Raw genomic sequence first — 23,479 nt, forward strand, 5'->3', positions numbered from 1 at the left:
GCGAACACACCGCCCCCCCCCCCCCCGATAGCGCGTTGGCGCCCCTCGCTCGGAGGAGGATCTAGCCTTTGGCCCTCCCCCTACGTGCCAAACTCCGCCGCCATCAGGGGCCACACCCGATGACGAAACTCCTCGGGCCGCGTGCAATAAGGACCGGGGCCGCGCGATCGGTGTAGGGGGAGCGGGTGCTCCCCCCATCCTCTTCGGGGGGAGCGGGCGCTCCCCCATCCTCTTCATTCCGGTGGGGGCGGTGGGCCTGGTATGTGATATCTTCGCAGCCCACCGCCCCGTCCTCCGCGAGGGGTCTCTCCCGGCAATGGCGCGCCCTCCTTCAGGGCGATGACCGACTCGCAGTAGCCGGTCACCGCCCTCCACTGATTCTGGCCGGCGAGCATCTCTTTGACACGGACCCGCACAAACGCTGGACAGCGCTCCAAGGTATGTTGCGCGAAGTCCCTCCCCGCCCCGCACTGATGGCACGCTACCGAAACAACTGTGTCCATCCCGCCATAGGCAGGACCGCCCCGGCTACGAGCTGGGCGGCGGCGCCGTGACGGCCCACACGGGGGAGAGGTTTTAGTGGGTAGGGTATCACTCCGAATCTTTTGGCGTGGGTGGTCCGAGTCCCACTGATGGAGGCTGCCCGGGCCCCCTTAGTCGAATAGTGCGACAGGTGGATCACCCACGCGTACGTAAATATATTTCCTCTTCCATAATAAAAAAATAAAATAAAAAAGGTATTTATAGGATATGGATATTCATATTCAAAGGACATAATTTCTCCAGAAGAGATATCAGTTCGTCTATGTTATTAGTGTACTCATTAGCTGTTTCTGTCGCGACCGGTGTGAGCCTCACGTGCTTCGCAGATGATATGCACGTGTTGGCCGTCGGTCGGGAGTGGAAGTGGACTAGCCGACTTGCCGAGATTGGCGTGGCTGCTGTTGCCGCGGGGATTCGGCGGATGGGGCTTCAGCTAGCACCCCACGTAACCGAGGCGATGCGGTTTTACTCGCCTCGGCGTGGGGTTGCGCCACGATTTAATTACGATTTTAATTACGATTTAAAAAACCGGTATTATAAAACTGTCAACTTTAAACTCAAATATCTTTAAGACAATTGCATCTGAAAAAGTGTTAGTAAGGGAAAAATATACTCTGATAGTTCACAAATGAAGTACATTACATAGATTTTTAAAATGAGCAAAAAAATTTTTTTACTTTTGTCCACGATTTTCGTCAAATTCGCCACTGTACGTTGGTAACCTTTCGCCCTTTCGGGCATCCCAGGAATACCGGCGACAGCCGCAACGACGCTTCCTATTTAGCCGTAATCTGCAACGCAAGCGTGAGGGATTACGTATCCACTTCGTTGCACCTCCGAACAAGCGGTTAGGACATTTTCAACCTGCACAGAATGCACTAGGACTTTTTCTTCGGCCACGATCAGGAACGGGATATCTCATTTCCACGGTGACCGGGAAATTTCCTTCGTCCACCTGGTAGGTTGATGATGATGTGCCTTATCCCTGTCCTGCTTCAAGGACAGGCCTTATTCTTCAACGCGGTCAGGAACGGGACATCTCATTTCCTCGGTGATCGTGCCGTGTCTTCGTCCACCTGGTAGGTTGCTGATGATGTACATTATCCCTTATGTCATCACTCCACAGTCAACATCCTGCGTCCCGCCACAATGCGAGTACCTGCTGCGCAGCAGTTGCCTACCGCACAACAGTTACCGACCACAGAAAAGCCACCAGCTGCGTTACTTTGGCGCAAGACAATGATGAGAAACCGATTACCCACTGCGCAATAATATCCTGCCACGTAACAATTCATTCCAAAACATTAGGATCTTAATCCTGCAAGTACTGGTTGGCATGCCCGCAACTAAACAAGCTATGTTATGTTTATACATGACCCTAAGGAAAACAATATAATAGTTCTTGAAGCATGAACCCAGCCTCCCAAGATGCCGGGATAGGGTTCAAACAGAATCAATGAAAACACGTCAGTAATTGCAAAAGGCAATGCAAGAGGGCTCCAGCACTCACGAGTCCATATCGTTCAGTGTAGGTACCAATCAAATACGTAATCTGTACAGACCCTAGATCTAGCGCAATAATGCCCTTCAAAGGAGAAGAAACAAGAAACGATAAAACACCCGCACTGCATTGCTAGGGAATAACGAAAGAAATAAAGAAATAGAAAGAAAATGGGAAGGCATGAGGCGCTGCGAGCAGTAGAAAGCAGCAGCACCATGTGACACAAAAGAGAACGATCCCCAGGTCCTCGCGTTCGACGCTGACCGGACGCATCGCACAGCGCCACCACCCCTGATTAGGGTTAACTAGATCCACATTCTCATGAAATCAGATGCATACCTCGACCGTACAAGAGGGCCGCTCTCAGTCAACCCATGTTTATGACCCGTATAGGCAAAGCGGGTCGTATGTTGACACTAGACGACCATATCATGCAGTCCGCGGCAAATCAACTATCCGCTGTATAATAATTATCAATTATTAATTATTTGTATAATAACTTCCGATTGCACGATATTATAAAGCTCGGCGTCACAAAAAAAAACCAGAAGCATATAAAGTGCATCCCAGCAGTGAAATTAGTCAGCAATTCATTATCCAGTGGGACACACATTTATTCAATCAACTGTAATTGAGGGCAGAAGCTAACGCAAGGGTAATAAAATAATTTTTAACAAAAAAAAAATCCGACTTCAAAATGCACTAAAAAGTATAAAATAATTTCCATTTCATTTATATCTGTATTCCACAGCTATTAATACAATCTACTTAATCATTAAATAGGATACTAAATATATTTCAAAGTTTTCGGAGGCGGCGCAAAATTAAAAACTTTTCCTCTACTGGGAAGATCCTAGTTCAGGTGTCGGCAACCAGTGACAAATGACCCATTTGATAATTTCAAGTAAACAATATTCAATGGGAATCAATATACCCATTACGAATTAACTATACTGCAGTTCACGAGTGACCGCACTTAACTCGCGCAGCTAGTGACCTACTGAGGTCTAGGGAAATTTTTAATAATGCGTGTGATTCCCCTTTACAGCTTGCTTCTTACTTTGCGTTCACATCATTTTTTTCCGGAAAATAATAGAATTTTCATTGCATCGTGAAACTTTACAATATCATCACCGGTTTTCAATTATAGTACGTCATATATTTCTGCCCACCATTTATATGATCGCAAAGTATAATAAGAAGCAAGCTGGAGAGGGGAATAACACACGTCATTAAAAATCTCTCTAGACCTAGTAAGCGGCACGAGTTAAGTATGGTCTCTTGTAAACTGCAGTATAGTGCATGTCCATCAGGAGTGCTGACAATTTCTCATACAATCGTTACAATTACAAATGTTTTCGATCGGACCTACAATTTTGCTCTTACGTCTTATTAATTACCAAGTTTGCCATACCACAATCAAATCGTTATTGGCAGCACCGTTTGTTCGGGTATTTTTAATTTTGCGCCGCCTCCGAAAACTTTGAAATATATTTAGTATCCTATTTAATGATTAAGTAGATTGTATTAATAGCTGTGGAATACAGATATAAATGAAATGGAAATTATTTTATACTTTTTAGTGCATTTTGAAGTCGGATTTTTTTCTTTGTTAAAAATTATTTTATTTCACACTTTTTAGTGGAACGAGCAGTATTCGATGTTTACTTGCAGGGACAAGTTTGAAAAATCGCGATCGGTATATTCCTTGGAGGGTAACCCTAAAGAATAGGCTTTTTATTATAATAACAATAGTTATTAACAATAAGAAGTTACATAAATTTTGGGAAATCGGATCATCGCGGAATGATCTACGAAATGTGAAATCTTTCATCGCAATCGGTGCATTCCTTGAACCAGAATGTTCAATAATGAAAACCGTTCGAAATAAAAAAATGCGAAATGTTTTTACAACGGGACCAATGGGAAAACATATCCTACAAGACGCAAAAGATTTCATTCCGATTGGTCCATCCGTCTCGGCGTAATCGGTGAACAAAGCCAGGAAAAAAAAAAAAAAAAAGTGAACAGTCATGGGGACTGTCGACAGAAGTGAAAACTTAAAACTATGAAATAATAGTAGCTTTTTTTGAATTTTCAAATTAATTGTAGTATCAAAAATTAAAATTTCATAATTTGTAAGTTAAGATTATTAACATTAGACTGGTTCTCACATCTATCGGCACTACGAGCAACAATTATATACATTTTTATTCTAAAAAGGATACAATAGGCTTATGGTAACTAAAATAATGTAATGACCCAATAAGAAGCACAATACCTTTTTATTTCATTTTTCTTTATTATATTTCATACAAAGTGTCTAATTTAATTTCTATTGTTAATATTTAGTTTAATGTATATAATAATTTTTGTAATAAATAGTTTTCATTTTCGTCGATAACCAAGTCTATTAAATTCGCCGGTAAAAGTTTGGTCGATAAGTCAGACGGTAAAACAGTTTACCGATAAATTATCGACGTCCGACCGCGCACGCGCGAGCGCAACCCCAGTAAGCATACGGTGGGGTAGAATCTAGAGTGGGGATGCTGGACTACCACGTGATGGGAAAAACCCAGCTACCCCAAGAACTCTATGCGGAAAAAAAGTGCCGACTCAGCAAGATCTGAGTATAAATAGAGGCGTTCCGCACAGTTTCGATGCAGATCTTCTCAGGCCTCGGTCTGAAGCAGACAATACTCTGAACAGTAGAGAAAAGCTTGCGCTGAACTGTTTAGGCAGCGATAGAGCGCGAGTTACAGCTATTTCCTACTCTTCCACTGGTGGCGTGCAGTACCGCAGATCAGTGGACCTCCTATCCGCGGTTCGCAACGTGTTACACAGGTGTTACGCTAAGCCTACATTTAAGTGTAAAGAGCTAGCGAGGAGCGGAGCTCCTTGAACGGCCTGCGATTAACACAGCTCTGGTATAACTAGAAACCGATTGCGACCCATAGGAAAGGTTAACTGGATTCTAGTAGTCTAGCACAAACCTCTGGAATTCAGTTTCCATAATCATTGTTGAAAACCAAACAGAGTATTGACTGTACAGGAAGACCACGCCGCATTCGCGTTAGCGCTATCGATTATTACAATTAATTACTTATTATTAATTTCTACTTACATATATTAATTACTAATTACATATTTTTTATTGTATTCCCAATCTAGGGCGAACTAATTATAATTTCTTATTGTATTCCAATTTCTAGCCGCACTTATTGTGATACTAGCGATTTTCTTTTATATTATATTTCAATTCACTTACCTTTTATTTTTGAATAAACATATTTTCATTCGGTTTCTAGCACATTAGTGTTTGGATTTCACTCCTTAACCGCAAACCACACGAACCTATAATCCCTATAACACAGAATACGAGTCGCCTTCTAAGGGAACCGCTCTCCCTACAAGTCGGTGCAGTGACGTACTCACTCTGGGTCGTTACAATAAGAAACACAAATGTTTGATTGGAATTTATATAAATATCGTGTAAATTTTGAACAACTTTTTCCTATACATATAACCGCCGCTCGACCTTAGTTTTTGAGATATTTTCGAAAAACTGTCGAAACTAATACATTGAATTCTGCCTGATTATGTGCGTTCGTGTTACATTTTACGCAATAGTGTGTGATCGTCGCTTTTCTACTGTTTCTGCAGGCAACAGCATGACGACTGATGATCAACATATACCTTGTGTACTTCTGCACTTCAACGTGTCGTAGCTAGATAATACAAAATGAAATTATACGAATATTTAAACATTTTATATTTGGACTTGTGTGTGCTGGCTGCCCGACGACAGCCGGGAATTTAATATAGCCTAAACTCACCTAATCTAATGTACCTAATTAGTGAATTAGGTTAGGTTAAACTAAAGCGATATTCTGGTCGCCTAATGGCGACCAGACGCACGTAGTGCGATTTAAAATCATCAAAATTAGTTAAATTTAATTTTTAAGCCCACCCGTTATATATGAATATATATATTGGTGTCGGTCATCGTGCTGCTGCCTGCAAAAACAATAGAACAGCGGCGATCGCACAGTGACGCGTAAGAAGTACACGGACGCACACGAACAGGCAGAATTCAATGTATTAGTTTCGACAATTTTTTGAAAATATCTCGAAAACTAAGGCTGAGCGGCGGTTATATGTATAGGAAAAAGTTGTTGGAAGTATTGATTTCTACAACATTTTTAAAAATCATCGAAATCGGAGTTACTGTGCGTAATCTAAATAATTACCGGTTAAATATTAAAAAACTAAAAAATAAGTAATATTAAATTTTTAAACACAAATATTGATACTTTCCACGTAGTCAATTTAACTTTACTTAACACAACACGTTATCCTTATAGCCCGTGCGCCAGTCTGGTACATACCACTGCAGTAGATCGTCATTTCGAGTATGTCGGTGACGCGAACCCATAAGATTTTCCCCTACCGAAAATCGCTCAACGCGCCTAAAGAAGTTTTCAGTTCAAAAAAATATATATACTCATCGAATTGAGTATCCTCCTCCTTTTCGAAGTCGGATAAAAAATAGGATTTCATGTCTCCCTAATTGGCAATTCTAGACTACACCGGCGTACTTACGTTATGTGAATAAATAAACAAATTAAATCAGCCTGCAGTTATGATCCAGCAATGGTGACGACAAGATAGTACTAGTGATAATAAGCGAGTTTTCAATGATCAGTGAAAGGCAACCATCACCCACCATTGGCGGTCAAAACTCGATCTGCGTATCCGTGGGTAAAACCACCCGGCGCTGCCTATCAGTGATAACCGTCATCCCCAGTCGGTAACCACTGATAATCGTCGATAATATCAAGCTACGCTGCTTCGGCGCAAGACAATGATAAGAAATCGATTACCTACTGTGCAATAATTACCTGCTGCATAATAGCCTCTAATACAATGGCTGCCCATCGTGCAGTACTCGCAAGCCCGCATGCCCGCAATTAAACAAACTGTGTTATATTTACATAGAAATATAACATCCTATGTAATTAGAGTTTTTACTAAAGAACCATATAATAGTTCTTGAAGCGCAAATCGAATATTTCACAAGATGTCTAGGTAGAGTTCAAACAGAATTAATGGAAACGCACCAGTAGTCGCAGAAAAGGATAATGCAAGAGGGCACTCGCGCTCACAAATTCATATCATTTCATGCAGGTATCAAACAAATACGTAACCTGTACAGGCCTTCGACCAGTGTAGCACCCTATGAATACCTTCAGAAGCTCATAACCGATAATAGTGCTGATATCGTCTGTATTCAAGAAACCAATTTCAAGGATTCTAACTGCACTAAAATCAAAAACTTTGATGTTTTGTACAAAAATAGAAAAAACTGTTTCTCTGCAAGTGGTGGAGTGGTGTTTCTGTCGATACAAATTTAGAAGCAGTGGCAGTCGCTCTTTATTTAGCAAACAGATTGATTACAATTTACAACGTTTACATTCCAGTTAGTCATCACTTACAGTGTAAAGAGCTATCCGAACTACTAAATCAGTTTCCCAAACCTTTCATTATCATAGATGATTTTAATAGCCATAATACTTTTTTGGGGGTCAGGCAAAACCGACCAAAGAGGTAAATTTATTCAGAATTTTTTTGGTGAAAATAATGATTTGCTTCTCCTTAATTACCCCACTCACGTCAACCTGGCATCAGGCAAGTTGAGCTGCATTAATCTTTCCATTTGCTCTCCTGACGTTGCGGTTCTACTTGACTGGCAAGTCTTTTCTGAATTTCTGGATAGTGACCACTTTCCGAATTGCTTAAATACAGAATTGTAATAGTAGTATTGCAAATATCAATTCACCCAGATGGAAATTTTACAAAGCTGACTGGACTCAATTTCAAACATTAGTTGATAACAGTATCGATGGGCTTGAAATACCAAACGAATGTAATGCTTCTCGCATCAATATGACAGTCCAAAATTTTACCGATACACTCTTACAAACAGTTTCTTGAATTATACCTGAAACAAGAAGTAATAAACAGAAGAAGAACGTACCTTGGTGGAATAATGACTGTGAAGCAGCTATCAAAAATTACAAACACAAGGAGGCTGACTGTGAAAATCCAGGAAGCCTACGGGAATGACCGCAAAACCTACGGAAAGGGTCGGGATCCTGGAACATTCCCATTTTCCTTGAGGAAGTCCACCATCCACGGTGCTGTACTTTTCCATCGTTCCGCCTTCCACCCTGTTCCGTAACTTGCTTCTAGTTCCTATCGTCTTATTCACCATCTCGCTTTTCCTAATCTTTCAGTCTGTTACTTTTTTTTACCTCTCTTTACTTCCCCTTCGCTTTTCCTTTTAACCTTATTCTTGTCATTTCTTCACCTCTCACTGCCCTCTTGCTATTCTCTGAATTCTTCTTTCTGTTGATTACCTCTACTCACACTTTCCTTTTGCCGACTTTACACGTTTCTTAATATACACTCCTCCCAATTGGAAGTCTCTAATTATTAAAAAATAAAAAGAACGAAGAGAAGCACGACAAAACATTAACAAAAATGGAGCATGAGATAGGAGTACAAAGCCTTAATATATAGGGTGTTTTGTTTAACTAGAAACGGTGAAATATTTCGGAAAGGATTGAAATTATCAAAAAATGTTCTTACAAAGCTTTTTTGTGAGAGACATTAGATGGTATAAATAATTTTCTTGTAAGTGTAATAATGAAGGAGATATTAAAGTCAGATTAACCCGTAAAGGGTACACTTCAAAGTAATTACGTTACGAGCATACTGGAACGCTAGGTGTCAAACACCTGTAGTGCCCTTTAAAGGTTAATGTTTTTAAATGGAATTCTATATTTTTTGTATTCATAGTATTGTAGCATTTGTTGAGACGAATACAATGATCTGCCACTTGTCATTCTGTGTAGCGGAAAGTCATAAATTAGATCCGTCGCAAATCGCTAACAGAATCTTAAAGATTTATTTTGCAGAAATCCTGGAAGTATTAACAACAGGAAGAACTTTAAACTTGTAGCGACTTCGTCGCTGCCATGCCCTTGCGAAGATTTGGTATTCTTTTTGTTGTAGAGGCTTGTGCGAGCCCGGTTAGGGTCAGTTCGGACATATGGTGACCATTCGTACAAGCCTGGATTTTTTCCGGCGATCAATGGGCACGGGCGTTGGCCGCGCAGCACAGTAAGCAAAAATGACTTTTTTTGTTCAATATTGTCTGGAGTTCTCAATTTTTAACGGAATCGAACGTATGGCGGCTCAAATTACTCGTAGAAAGATTTTGAAGAGAAGTAAGGAAGCCGATTTTTGAAAATATTTCACCCCAAGAACCTATAGCCCAATTAATCCATGAGACGATGCGTAGCCGATACATAATGCAAAGAACGAGACAGACGATACGGCGATTAAAATTCTTTGTTTTTTAAAAAATTTTTTTGTTTGTTTTGTGTACTTTTTCAGTTTTTTTTTTTAATTTTGTAAGAAGTTTTCTGTTCAAATAATAAAATAAAAGGACAGTGGTACAATTAGATTAGCTCGGCAAGATTGCACTTTTCGCCCGATTTTCAGCTGGCTCCGCCTATCGCTATTCCCCTTGCCCCGACGTTCCTCGCACAACCAACTAACCGTTCGAGGCTCAGGAGCGTATCACTTGTAAACGTATGCTGGCAATAGCTTTCCACATCACTCGCGAAATATTATTGTCGATGCGTTTTTTTTTTTTAAGTGGTATCTCCAGTAGGCCTAATCCCACTGATGATTTAAAGAACCCTCTAACTAAACGGAAACAAAATTAAATAAGAAGTGAAAATAATTTAGAGCAGCTTTTGGAATTTTTTAGGAGGAAGATCAGAAACATCTATTTGCATATTGCACGTAGCAAGCTGCATAAGACGCGGTGCAATATGCAAATAGATGTTTCTGATCTTCCTCCTAAAAAACCCCAAAAGCTGCTCTAAATTATCTTCCTTTCTTATTTAATTTTGTCTTCGTTTAGTTAAAGGGTTATTTAAGTCATCAGTGGTATTAGGCCTACTGGGAATACCACTTAAAAAAAAACGCATCGACAATAATATCTCGCGGGTGATGTGGAAAGCTATTGCCAGCATACGTTTACAAGTGTTACGCTCCTGAGCCTCGAACGATTTGTCGGCTGTGCGCTGAACGTCGGGGCAAAGAGAATAGCGGTAGGCGGAGCCTGCTGAAAGTCGGCTGAAAAGTGCAAATCTTGCCGAGCTTATTAGATGGTTGCAAAGCTATCCCCTATTTTTTTCTCCCGATTTTGGCGAGATGGTTGGTATTCGCTGCCACCAGTCTTGAACGCGTTTAACGCTCATGACAATTAAAAGACGGAAAGACGAAATGTAATGTAACGTGATGTTAGATTTTATAAAAATTACATAATTAGTCTTCCGTTGGGTTCGTCAGCGCTCTGGATCCCGTATGGGTCCCTCCTTGAAACTGTATAAGTTGGTAAGCGTGGTTTTTAAAACTAAGTTGAAGGTAACTGTTTGAAACTGAATATGATACTGTTTGGATAATGGAACTGGTTTAATTAGAAAACAAATTGAATGTATAAAGTAATAACAGAAAGATTGAATTTGAACTTGAATTGATTATGAAAATTTACTAAATTTAGAAAAATACCAGTTAGATAAAAAAAATCGTTCTCATGAATATTGACAAGGGTAAAGATGCTTAAGAATAGTTAACAAAATAATGGGTCGGAAACAACTCTTTGAAATCACAAATTGAAGCGTGTACGATATTTAACCGGACGCGTGTGCGTGTTTGACTATTTCGTTTCTTAAATTGTTAATTCAGAATTTGGTTTAATAGAAAAATGGCGGTTCTTGACCGCGAGGATAGCACCTCAGCCTGTGACACTCTCGTAACCCCGGAAGGCTGGACCAAGGTACCCTTCTTTGAAACAAACGAACGAAATAATCACACTGCGATAATATTCGATATTATAACTTTGTAATACCTCGATTGGAGGGACGATCTGACATGAGATACTCTCGTAACCCCGGAAGGCTGGACCAGATCGCCCGTTTTGCCAAGTGGAAACCGTCGTGTTTGAGAAATGTAATACGATCGACTTACCAAATCGCTGTTTTAAGATACAACATAATATCTTTGCTTGCTAGGTCATTCTCTGTTCGCCTGATGATTTCTGGAACACCAAAGAACGGTAAGATTTTTGCCGATCACGCACTTGTCGCGGCGAAAATTGAACCAAACGAACGAGAACGTTGATGAGAGACAGACACGAATGGACGAGTTACAAGATTAATATAATTTATTATTACGCAAGTGAAGCTAATACGATGATTAATACTAGCTAATACGAGTAACGATTTAAAAGAAAAGAAAAAGATAGATTATTTAGGTAGAAGGAAAGTTTGATGTGTGCGTCTATGAGTCCTTATTTTGAATTCGGAAAATTTCACTCGCACGACACTCTGCCTCGCTGTGCGGAGGACTTTGCCGCAGAGAAAATATCGCGAAGTTCATAAATAACTCTGTCTCTCGGACTCACGGGCTCCCGATCACGTACTTACGATTGATTGATCAAGAGAGACAAATTTCGTGCGCTATCGATGCCTGAAGGGCTCGTCGCGCGATCGTCGTCCTTTGAAGGGACAGTTTGACGAATCGGGGTACGTTTTCGGCAGCGTCGCGTGCCCGGTGATTGGCTAAGACGCTCGAGCTAGACGAAATTTTTTCATCCCTTTCTTTGGTGTTTCTTCCTCTTTCCTATTTCGTCGCCATTATCGCTCAACGGTTTCCAGAAACTACGCAGTATATTTCTATTCGAAAATTATAATTATTGTAACGCGGTGAAATACTGATCATTTATCAGATTGAAACCATTAATTAAAACGAAACATGTAGTTCTTCAATGATAATGCCGTCATCCGTGTAGTTTTACTTTAACAAAGGATCAAAATTATTCGCCTTTCGTTTGCAACGAAAGTTATTAAAAGATTATGATAATTTGACAATAGACGTTGCGATTTCGGTGACTGCAATGGCGTAATAATTCATGCATTCCATTGGATCTTAATGCATTTCGTTAGGTGGATTCGACATTCGCTTTCTAATGAATTTAAACAATTTCAGTCTAACGAACATTCCTTCGAGAACGTTCCTTTGTTCAAATTTGCCGTTAGATCCTTTCGCCAGGTAATTTCTTGGAATTCTCGATACAATAGTGTTTATTGCCTTAAACGACCCTTGATTTCGAACGGCGTTCGAACGTTCGCGACGTTCGCTTTCGTAAGGGTTCTCATTCCTTTCTCTCATTGTCTAAATGCACTTGAATTACAGTTGTACGCGACGAAAGTCACGATCGTTTTCGTGCTCGTTTTTGTACTACCAATTTCTGTGTGGTAGAAATAAATACTCCCGCTTGTGAACTTGAGTATGTGGATTTCACTTTTATTTATTGAATTATACCCTATCAAACTGCAATCTTCAACACCTCGCAAACCGTTGTAACGCGAGTCATAACATTACAGACTAAAATATTCGAAAACGTACTGTGATGCCCGCTCATTCTAATTCCTCAAAATTTTGTACAGAAATTGAAGCATTACTTAAATATAGGCAAAAAGATCGACCTTGCGTAGAAAACAGATTTGCGGAAAACATTTTCTTTAACGTTCCAAATAATATTATAAACGATAAATACTACTTTACTCTACTAACTATTGTATAACTTATTTCTTATTAAGTTTTTCATTAAATATATAAAATATTTATACTTTGTAATATTGCAATAATTGTAATTTCTATTATGTTTTAGGAAATGTGAAAGTAGCCAAGTCTTCGTCAAAGATCATCATACACATTGTATAAATAACTGTCGCTCTATTACTATGTGTGGTGATGTCGTGGTTCCTGAAAATCATCTTGACGTAAGAAAATATTAATTCACTTTATTTACTAAATTATAACAAAGAAAGATGGTAATTTAATTCCTTTTATTAAGCAATCATTTCCATTAGACTTAAAAACGCGTGGACAGTTACGGTATTTTGTTATAAGCCTTAAGACCTTGAGGTCAGACTTGAGGTGGTTCATCTAGTAAGTAGAAGGCGTTTATAAAAGTTGGTGTCAAATGTCAGTGTTCCGCACTGAAATAATGTTTTTGCGCGGAACCGGAAACTGCTAGTAACGCCCAGCGCTGAGCGGGCACGTTAGAGGAGAGGAGATTAATGCGGAAGCCAGAAGAAAGGATTATCGTTCTCACGAGTAGAAGAAATGTTCAATGTTTATTAAACAAGACGGACAAACGCGAAAATACAAACTCACAATAAAATCGGACAATCTTGATGGACGATACGAACGGAGAAACGCAAAGAAAGACGCTCGACGCGTGCAGATGATTTCTCGCAAAATTCGCAAAGCTCGTTACTGAGGTATCTATTATGTTTGCCTTGTCTTTCTCGATTATTATATCGCTTGGTTTTGAGGAGTGTATATACAAAGCGGAGCGGTTGTGGGAGAGATCGCGATTGGCGGATTTCGAACGAAACAATACACGCCGGTTAGACTTTGCGAACACCGATGTAGGAGACGAAGGGCGAAGGGGGTATCAAAGCATTAGGAGAGCACAACAAATTTGGGAGACAATAATAAACGGTCGCCCAAATTCAAGGGGCAAACAGAATGCTTGACTTGACTTGTCGGTGTTTTTCCGCCAAACGGTGTCGAGCAACGGGACGTTACAATTTTAAACAGTCAGCAACATATAGTACTCAATATAGTATTAATGTCTTAATACACATGTATCTATAAACCATTAGTTTCGAAGTTACAGGAAGTTGTTGTTATTAATTGTGAAGTATTACCTATGGAAAATAGGTGGCGGTAGACCTTTACCAAAAGGTGGGACGCAAATCCGGATGGGTCATATGTCATTGGAAAGCCCTTGACGAGAGGAACACAACGGTGTGGTTGGGAAATCTTAAATATGAGACCTGATTACTATAACTCCGGAGCCTCCCCCGCCGTGCGCTGGAAGCGCCCCTCACCGGGGGAGTAACAACTACCCCAGCCGGCACCAGGGGTCGCACCCGGTGCCGGCTCCATCGCGGGGGAACTGCGTGCAATGGCTGCCGGGCCTCCCAGCCCGTACCGCCTGCAGTCCCCGCGCCTCGATCTCCTCACAGGCTACGGGGAGGAGCAACCCCCTGTCCGCGCGCGAGGAAGATCGGGCGCAACGTTTCGCTCCGCCGGCTTCCGGTGCCGGCTGCACCCCGGGTCCGCGTGCAATTGCGCCCATAACTGGCCGCCTGCGGTCCGCCGAGTCGTCCCCCTGTGGGCTGCGGTGAGCCGTGGCCGGCCACCCTCCGGGGGGACTCCCTCGGCTCCGCTGCACCCCCCCTGCGGGGGCAGCGCCACTCCCAACGTGGGAGGGAAAACACCACTCTCCGCCCGGAGTCACCCGGGCCCCCCGAGGCGGACGGAAAGGGGCCCCCGTTGAGAACGGGTTCCCCACCCGCACGCCCCCGAGTCCGACCGGGGTCCGGGCTCATTTCCTCCGGGGCGGGAGGGTACACCGCGACCCCTCCCACCCCCACCAGAAACACCCCCCGTGAAATCTCCGCAGGAGGTGGGAGGGCGCGCGGCCCCTCCCGGTATACTACCCCGTCCCGCATCCGTCGCGCCGGGGGGGCAAATAGCGAAAGCCGCCATCGCCCTTACGGCGGCCGATCCCTGCGACGTCGTCGCGTCCCACGTCCGCGACCTCTCCTTGAGGGCCATGACTTCCTCACAGAACGAGGTCACGGCCCTTCATTCCGTCTCGCCGGCAAGCATCTGTCTCGCGACGCCTGCCGGCAAGATATCCTCCCCTATCTCCGCCGTCAGGGCGTGGCGGGCCACCGCAAACACTGGGCACTCCGCTAGCGTGTGTTGTGCGGTGTCCCGCGCCGCCCCGCACAGCCAACAGTGGGGGGTCCATTCCCTCTCCCTCCGGCACAGGAACTCCCCGAACACCCCGTGTCCGGAGAGCACCTGCGTGACCCGGAACGACAGGCTGCCGTGGTCGCGGTCCCCGCGTGGGACCAACCTAACCTAACCTAACCTAACCTAACCAAACCTAACCTAACCTAACCCTAACCTAACCTAAATATGGCGGTGACGGCGCTGTATCTGCAGTGGTTTGCACGTTACACAGCAACATTCGCTTTTTTTATCATAATCCAGCGTCAGGAATGGGTCTATCTGGATGAAAACCTCTCGCACAACAAAATTAACGTAATTTTAGTTTTTAACCTCTAGTGGGTCAGGGTCTCATATTTATGACCTCCCACCCACACCATTGTGTTCCTCTCGCCAAAGGGCTTTCCAATGACATATGACTCATCTGGATTTGTCGCCCAGCTTTTGAGTAAACTCAATATATATATTTGAAATCATCTTAGTTTTTGACCTCTAGCGGGTCAAGGTCACATATTTAAGATCTCCCATCCACACCATGGTGTTCCTCTCGTCATGGGCTTCCCAATGATATATGACCCATCCGAATTTGCGTCCCACCTATTCGTAAAGTCCAACCGGTACGTCTTTACTTAACGGAGAGAACTATAAGAATGAATGTCGAGAACGAAAATTCGTCACGCATTCGTAGACCTTCTGGGTCTTATCTCACTTATTGTTAGTCTAAACAGCAACTGAGTATAAAGAACATAGCTGCATCCTCTTGATTCGAAACCTGAGAGTCAAACATATACGAGGATATTTCAAAGATAATTTTTGTTAATAAATCAACATTGCCTTTACAGCATACATATGTTTGTTATGTTCCATGTTCATTTCGGCATGCACTTCTGCCCGTTTGCTTGCCCCTACGCATGCGTTGGAATATCGGTGATTTCTCTTATTATTAGGCAACAATTTTCAATACGCAGTTTCAGTTCATTCAACAAAGTCACTAGTTACCAATCCACCTTTTTAACCGACTTCAAATAAAATAATTTTTAACAAGAAATACAACCGACTTCAAAATCCGCTAAAAAGTGTAAAATAATTTCTATTTCATTTATACCAATGCTCCACAACTATTAATAAAACCTAATTAACCCCTTGCACTATGCAGAAACTCGGAAAAAGCCAGGCCAAACACGGGGCGCCCGAATGGTGGGAATAGGAGCCGAGCGGCGCAGACAGAGTGTCGGAACTTTGAAACATGATATTTTGCGACTGACACCTATGAGAGAGACTAGAGAGACTGAGAGAGACTAGTTCGAAATCTCGCTCACAAGTCAGACTTGTGATATTCAAGTTTGGCCTAAAATTTTCATGACGAGTCAGACTCGTCAAAATAGTGCAAGGGGTTAATCGTTAAATAGTATACTAAACACATTTCAACCTTTTCGGAGGCGGCGGAAAATTCGGCGTTCTTGAATGAACCCATTCAACGGAGCGTGACGTGTTCGGGATACACGCCAAATGGCGTCGCGTTCGTCGCCGACTGTGACGCCGACTGTGACCCAATTTAACGGACAACGCGCACCTCCCACCACTTGGTGGCTCGTCGGAGACACACGCGTGCCTCCCAACCGTTTTCGACGCATTAGATCACGATCGATTACGAGTAAAACAAGGCGAATTCTTCCAAGCGTATTTTATTATAACCAGTCCATACTTTTTCGTTTCATAAACGCGTTACAGTTGTAGTTACACTACCGAACCACAATTTATTACAACATTTGTGGTGAATTTTTGACGTGTTCTATAACTGCGGCATGTGCGAGCAAAAGGAGCACGTGGCATCTTAGTATATTGAATAAAAGTGACGCCTAGCGAATCCAGTGAAATCTTATTTCTTCATACCGCCTCGAAGTCCAATCGTTCTGATAAGGGTGTTCTAGCGAACAAATCACCTATTCGCACTAACAGTGTCTATCGAGCTAATAAACATTTATTATTCTTTCGGCTCAAATTTGTTTAATTTATTTATTAAAATATTCTCCACCTCAGTCATATCACAATCAATACCTTGAACCACGGGATTTCTCCATGCTGGAAAGATACAAAATCGACTAATTAATTAAGCGACTAATGGCCCATGCACAGAGAAATGGTAATGGTTACAGACGTAGCCCAACTCCGCATCTATTCTTGTCATCGGTTTCAAACAAAAGTAAAATGTGCCCTGTAGCCGCACTCTTTCCTCCAGAGTGGGTTGACGAGGAATTTATAGTAAGGAGGAAATGACTGAGAGACACCCAGAGTTTGATCGAGAAACAATTAACAAAATTATTTATTCAATTAATTCGTGAGGATTGCTCCCGTCTATTTGCGGATATACACAAGTAATTTGAATCCACGGCCGTTACGTTCGTTTGCGAGAGGACAACAACTGCGACTTCCCGGAACAGCATGTCCTCGACGCTCGCGTCGCGTTTACAAATAGGCTTACGACGGTACGCTAGGAAATAAATCTATGAAATAAAGAATCTTAATTTTTGTTAAATTTGTAATATTTTTATATAAAGCATGCTTCATATATAAAAGAATATGTCATAGCATACGAAGAAGGTAATTCTTAAATACTCAGAACCAGAAAAAGGAATATCTTGCACACAATGCATGCACTTGCTTTTGTATTTTACATCAGCGCCTTCAAATCGCTTCAAGCATCTCCAAACCATAGTATATATATCAGTGCTCGGAAGTGAAGGGGAGTCTTACGCTTGCGCGATTCGTACTATGACATGATAGTGGGGCTGGCCCGTAGGGCCTCTACACTATGTGACGTATCGATGGCCTAATCGATCGATTACAACTCGATGACGTGTCGAGACCACACTCTACGGGTTATTAATCGTCGGTAATTGAATAAACAAATAATAAACATAATATTAATAAATATGATATTATTGTTGTCAACATTATTATTAAAACCATTTCTATTTTTATTATACAGGGTGTTCGACAACAGGTGGGCAATATTTTAAGGGGTGATTCTAGGGATCAAAATAAAACGAAAATCAAGAATAACGAAATAGCGTTTACGGCTTTGTTTTCCAGTTATTAACGTTCAAAAATTCGAGTAAAAAGCGCCAGAAACCTGCAATCCGCTCAGCACCGACGACCGAACGTCACGTCAGCAGGGGTCGGTACAGTCATAACCAAGAATCGAAGCCGAATGCTGCAGTACCGAGAAACAGAATAGCACGAGGTAAGTTTCTACTATTCAACGATTCTTGGTTATGACTGTACCGACCCCTGCTGATCTGACATTCGGTTGTCGGTGCTGAGCGGATTGCAGGTTTCTGGCGCTTTTTACTCGAATTTTTAAACGTTAATAACTGGAAAACAAAGCCGTATACGTTATTTCGTTATTCTTGATTTTCGTTTTATTTTGATCCCTAGAATCACCCCTTAAAATATTGCCCACCTGTTGTCGAACACCCTATATTTCACTGGTAATTGTCTACTATTTGGTTGTCATCTTCAATTTTTTCAAACCTTAATATATTTAAAAGAGTTAATTAGGAAAGTACAATTTTATCTTAAAAAAGTGTCAAACAAATCTAAGTATTTTTAATGTTGCACTAAAACTAAACGTAAACCTAATCTGAAACTGTAGATCTGTAACGCAAGGCGGTTGCAATATTGTTTGCAATACTGTTTTTAATAATAGTTTTCATTTTTAAATATTGAAACTAGCATTGGTGTTTATACTAATTATACTACAGCATGTATTTGCGGAACAGCACAGGGGCAAAGGGAGCACTTCGCATGCTCCGCTCTATTCCCACATTTGATCCTCGCGTTTAAAGTTCATCGCAACGCTGATTTCGTACCATTTCACTTTGTCACAAAGTTTCGTTTTTCTTCTTTGTCAGGCGACGCGATTAGTGTGTGACCACATCGGCCAATAAGACGCGACGATCTAGAATGCGTGTGCCTAGGGTGTGACTTACCGACTACAACCAATTGCACCCACATTCCTTCTGCTAATGTTCTTTCTATCTTTGCACAGTACCTACCACTGGTAAAAATTAGAGAGAATGTGTCTTATTGTCAGTCTCAAACTTCTTCCTTCCTTCTGTTAGACGCAATTGGCTAGCTGACTTCCTCTTTTTCACGAGGCTTTATTTTTAGGTTAGGTTTGGGATTAGCTTTAATATAATATTATAAAAAATATAATGTAATAAAAATATTTAGAATTGTTTACAATACCTTTTTAAATCATTACGTTTTAAAGCAGCCATTTTCAAGGGTATTTTCTGGTTTGAAAAAAAAATCGGAGATGATGATAAAATAGTAGACAATTACTTATTTTACTGACTTATTAGTGATATTACAACTGTTACTGAACAGAAAAGGCACAGAAATAGCGGGAAAAAATGAACAGGAACGGGTAAGCATAACAACAGAAGGCCGGCAAAGAAGAAAAATGTCCTAGATAAACGTGCCAGAGAAGGACATAGAAGAGCAACAGGTGGGGCTAGCGACGAAAAGAGATATAAGGAAACGTGCCTAAGCAAAGGTTATATAGCGAAGAGACAAAGCGGTGGTAGGAGAATAAGAAATAAATAAAATTAAGAGTAAAGAGGTAAAAATAGAAAGCAAAGAAAGTGCAAAAGTAGAGAAGAAAAAGGGAAATGGATATACAAGTGGAATTGGTTAGGGAGTTGAGGATATTAAGAAAAGAGGTAATAGGCTTGAGAAAAGAATTAAGATTCTAGAGGTTAGAAAAAGGAATGCCAAGGGAAGAGGGAACGAAGCAGAGGAAAAAGGAATAGAGGAAGAAAGGTGAAAAGGGGAGGAAGGATCTGCAGATAAAAGAGGTCGGTGACAAGATCAAGAAGGAGAGGAAAAGAAGAAAATAAGGAAAGAAGGAGAGAAAAGGGAAAAGAAGAAGGAAGAGAAAGAGGAAGACACAGAGGAAGAGTCAGAAGAGATAGATAAAGGAAAAAGCGTAGCAGGAAAGGCAAAGGGAAAATGGGTGATGTTCAATAGTAGAGGAATATGGATAGAAGGAGAAGAATGGAAATGGAACAAGGAGAAAGAAATATGGGAAAAGGAAACCAAGAAGACAAGGGATGAAAGGGGCATGAAGCATGGAAAGAGAGGGGTCGAAGAGGAAAAGGAATAGGAAAAGCCCAACACAAGATAGGATGTATAATACGTAAAAATACAAAAGTGTAAAACAAAATATAAATAGTAATAGTATGCATTAGAAGTAAAATATACCTATATGTTAAAAAATTAGTTAAAGTTCAAGTGTAAAGTACAAGGTATGAGAAGCGTTATGGTACTATAATGCTGGCAGTACACGCTCGCCGAGGCGATTCGAACGCGAGATCTCCCGAGGCTAGACGTTCCGAGACCCGAGATTTGAGAGCATCGTGTACACTCTCGCGAGGGCTACCCGTGTACACCTAGTGTCGGCTTCGCTTTCTTTGACTCGTCCTGAAAGCTCGCGTCTAGGCCGAGCGCTCCGAGCACGAGGCGAGAGGATACGAGGCGAGGCGAGACCATCAAGTACATGCTCGTGCTCGCCTGGTCTCGGGTCGCCTCGGCGAGCGTGTACTGCCGGGATAAGAATTAGGTATACGACTAACATGTAACAGGTTTGGGTACGTTCCTGGAAAAAGCGCCACAAAAACCCACTAGGGAATTGTAATAAATATCATTCATTCATTCGTTTACAACTGTTACTGATTCGGCAGGGCATTTACTATTATAATTTAACGCAGTCAGAGTCATTGAATAACAACTGAAGAGATGGTTCACTGAAATTTTCACTGATTTATTTTCAAAATTATAAAATTACATTAGAGTGTATGTTTATTAACATGGTGTTAATACGATGAAGCTTATATTTCTTTGGATTGGTTCTAAATACCGACGTCTATTATGCCGTTATTACAAGTTTAAATTTAAAAAAATCTAATAACTCTAAAACTATTGGTTTCGAGCCACATATTTATTAAGATTTTATGCTTGTTTTAATGAGTACCAGATGTTTCTGCAGTTTGGTACGAACTTTTATGAACACCCTGTATCTGCGCATTATGTCAGGCCGAATTTCGGAAAAGTGTAAGGATTCAAATCTAGTCGTGCGAAAAAATAATTTTTAACAGAAAATGCAACCGACTTCGAAATGCACTAAAAAATTTAAAATAATTTCTATTTCATTTATACAAATACCCAACAGCTATTGTTCTCGAAATTGCGTGATCTGAGCGGGCGGAAAGACACACGACCTCAGTGTAACAAAAACTACACTTAGATTTATTCCACAAAACAGAAGCAAAATGTACAGTATTGCCTCGTAATAAGCAAGTGGTCTCGACTTCGAAATAAGCAAGTCGCTATCCCCTCTTCTTTGTTTGAAGTCGCCCGCAAAGTGAGAGGTACGAGAAATGAGTGAGAGGTCCATGAAAGCGCGAAGCCGATGTTTAGGGTAATAAATTTCACGCTTGACTGAGCAGTGACATCGGTTAGTAGAAGAAGGATGGAATATATGTATATAATGCTTTCTATCCTTGTTCAAAAAATAACATCGCTGCTCGGCCGATCACTTTATGATTTGCCGCTACCTCGCGTTCTCTATCGTCCCGTTTCGAGAACAAAGTCAAGCCGAATAGCTACCTCCCTCGAAATAAGCAACGGTTCGGTCCCGAGCCACTTGCTTATTTCGAGGCAATACTGTACAAAGAAGAAAGAATATACATGTACAAAAGTCACTGTACAAGTCACGAGAGAGTTCTGAGACGACACAAGAATTTACACTTAACCGAAAACTTATTGTTAGTTACTAGAACGTTAAACTGAATCTAATTGTCTATGTTAAATACTACGCAAAATATAATACAATACACAGTGCGGACTGAGTAACCGAACTGCGTGGTCAGGATGGCGATCTTGAAACGCAATACTCGCGTGGGCAGAAGCACGTGCCTACACGTTGAGCGTACGAACAAGGAGAAGGAAACTGGTAATGGCGTCTAGCGTGCCGGTTTCCGGACAGAGAGGGGACCGCGTGAACAAAGAGGTCCCGAGAGGTGCTGCCGTTGTCGGTAGCGACGCACCAGCGAAGTATTTTCGCTGCCAACTTCGTTGTTCTGCGTGAACTTGGGGAATTTCGCCAACAGCTATTAATAAAACCTATTTACTCGTTAAATAGTATACAGGGTGTCCGCACTAAAGTGTGACAGGCGTTTTATTGATGACACGAAAAATTGTTTACATGGAAATTGCATGGTACAATGGGACTTATGTTATGGCGTGAACGAAAATTTATTTACATTATTAGTTTAAAAGATATGATGGTCAAGTTTCGTTTTTTAAATGGAACTATATATTTCTTTTCATATCATGTGATAGTGCTTTTCGAGACGAATTTATTAAGCTTTAATGTATATACCCGATTTTAATTAGTTTTCAAAATATAACGTTTACTTTCCCGATTTTCAGTAGATACGTCTCGGTTTGAGTAACAAGTCGTGAAAGCGACTCTAATTTTTGGGTATAAAAAGGACGGCGGCGAAGGCATTTTGGATCTAGTTGAAGTCTAGAAAGGGTTCGGTACACGACAGCACATTTCTCTTATGGATAATCTCTGCAACGAGGAAAAACTCTGCGAGATCAGGTATTCAAGTCCCCTTCAAGCACTCAGTAATTATACAGTACGTTGTCTGCTGTTAAACATTATTCTGATCGTTATAGTCTGCCCCCGTTTGCTCGTGTTCGTAAAAACCGAGAAGGATTAGATTCTTGCTTCGCGGAATCGAAACTAAACTCTTATTATTCAACTCATTTAAACTTGTAAATTAAAATTTAACTCGTTGAACACCGCGACAGTTATACTCAACAATTATAAGGTCCCGGCAAAGAGAATAAATTCATATTATTTAACTTATTTATTACTGTTCAATTATATTGACTAGTTCAGAAAACCCACTAAGGTGTACCTTTACCGCTCGTGGTACACTAGTCAAGTTACGAGATCTAATACTAACATTTCCTGCGGCTCCCTACATTAGCCATTCGTAGGTTCGTACACGATAACCAACCTCCTGAAGCTCCCTACGTTAGCCATTCGTAGGTTCGTCTTCGCGTCTACTTCCTTAGGCTTCCAGTGTTAATAACAGCACTGGTTAAGCCATTAGCAATACCATAACCAAAATTAAGCCCCGGCTACACAGTTGCACCCTCCGGCTCGTAACACTACTAATAGCGATTTGATTGCGGTATGGCAAACTTGATAATTAATAAGTTGTAAGAAAAAATGCGGAACGTTATAGGTACGGTTGAAATTTGTAATTGTAACGATTGTATTAGAAGTTGGTAGCACTTTTGACGTAAATGTAGTTCATCCGCAATGGATATGTTGATTCCCGTTGAATATTGTTAACTTGAAATTATCAAATGGGTCATTTGTCATAGGTTGCCGACGCC

The 23,479-nt window shown here is 41.3% G+C and overlaps 1 protein-coding gene across 1 annotated transcript in view; it reads left to right on the forward strand.

Moving 5' to 3' along the window:
* The window catches only part of LOC114880352 (leishmanolysin-like peptidase), a gene marked incomplete at its 5' end in the record, with an annotated part of 296,152 nt that overhangs the window by 34,777 nt on the left and 237,896 nt on the right, over positions 1–23,479 (forward strand). The window contains one exon of the mRNA XM_046287191.1: positions 12,855–12,966. Within this exon, the coding sequence (XP_046143147.1) occupies positions 12,855–12,966 (112 nt within the window). The remainder of the gene's footprint in view (positions 1–12,854; positions 12,967–23,479) is intronic.

The sequence above is a fragment of the Osmia bicornis genome, chromosome 9 (assembly GCF_907164935.1).
Source record: "Osmia bicornis bicornis chromosome 9, iOsmBic2.1, whole genome shotgun sequence".
NCBI classification, from domain to species: Eukaryota; Metazoa; Arthropoda; class Insecta; order Hymenoptera; family Megachilidae; genus Osmia; species Osmia bicornis.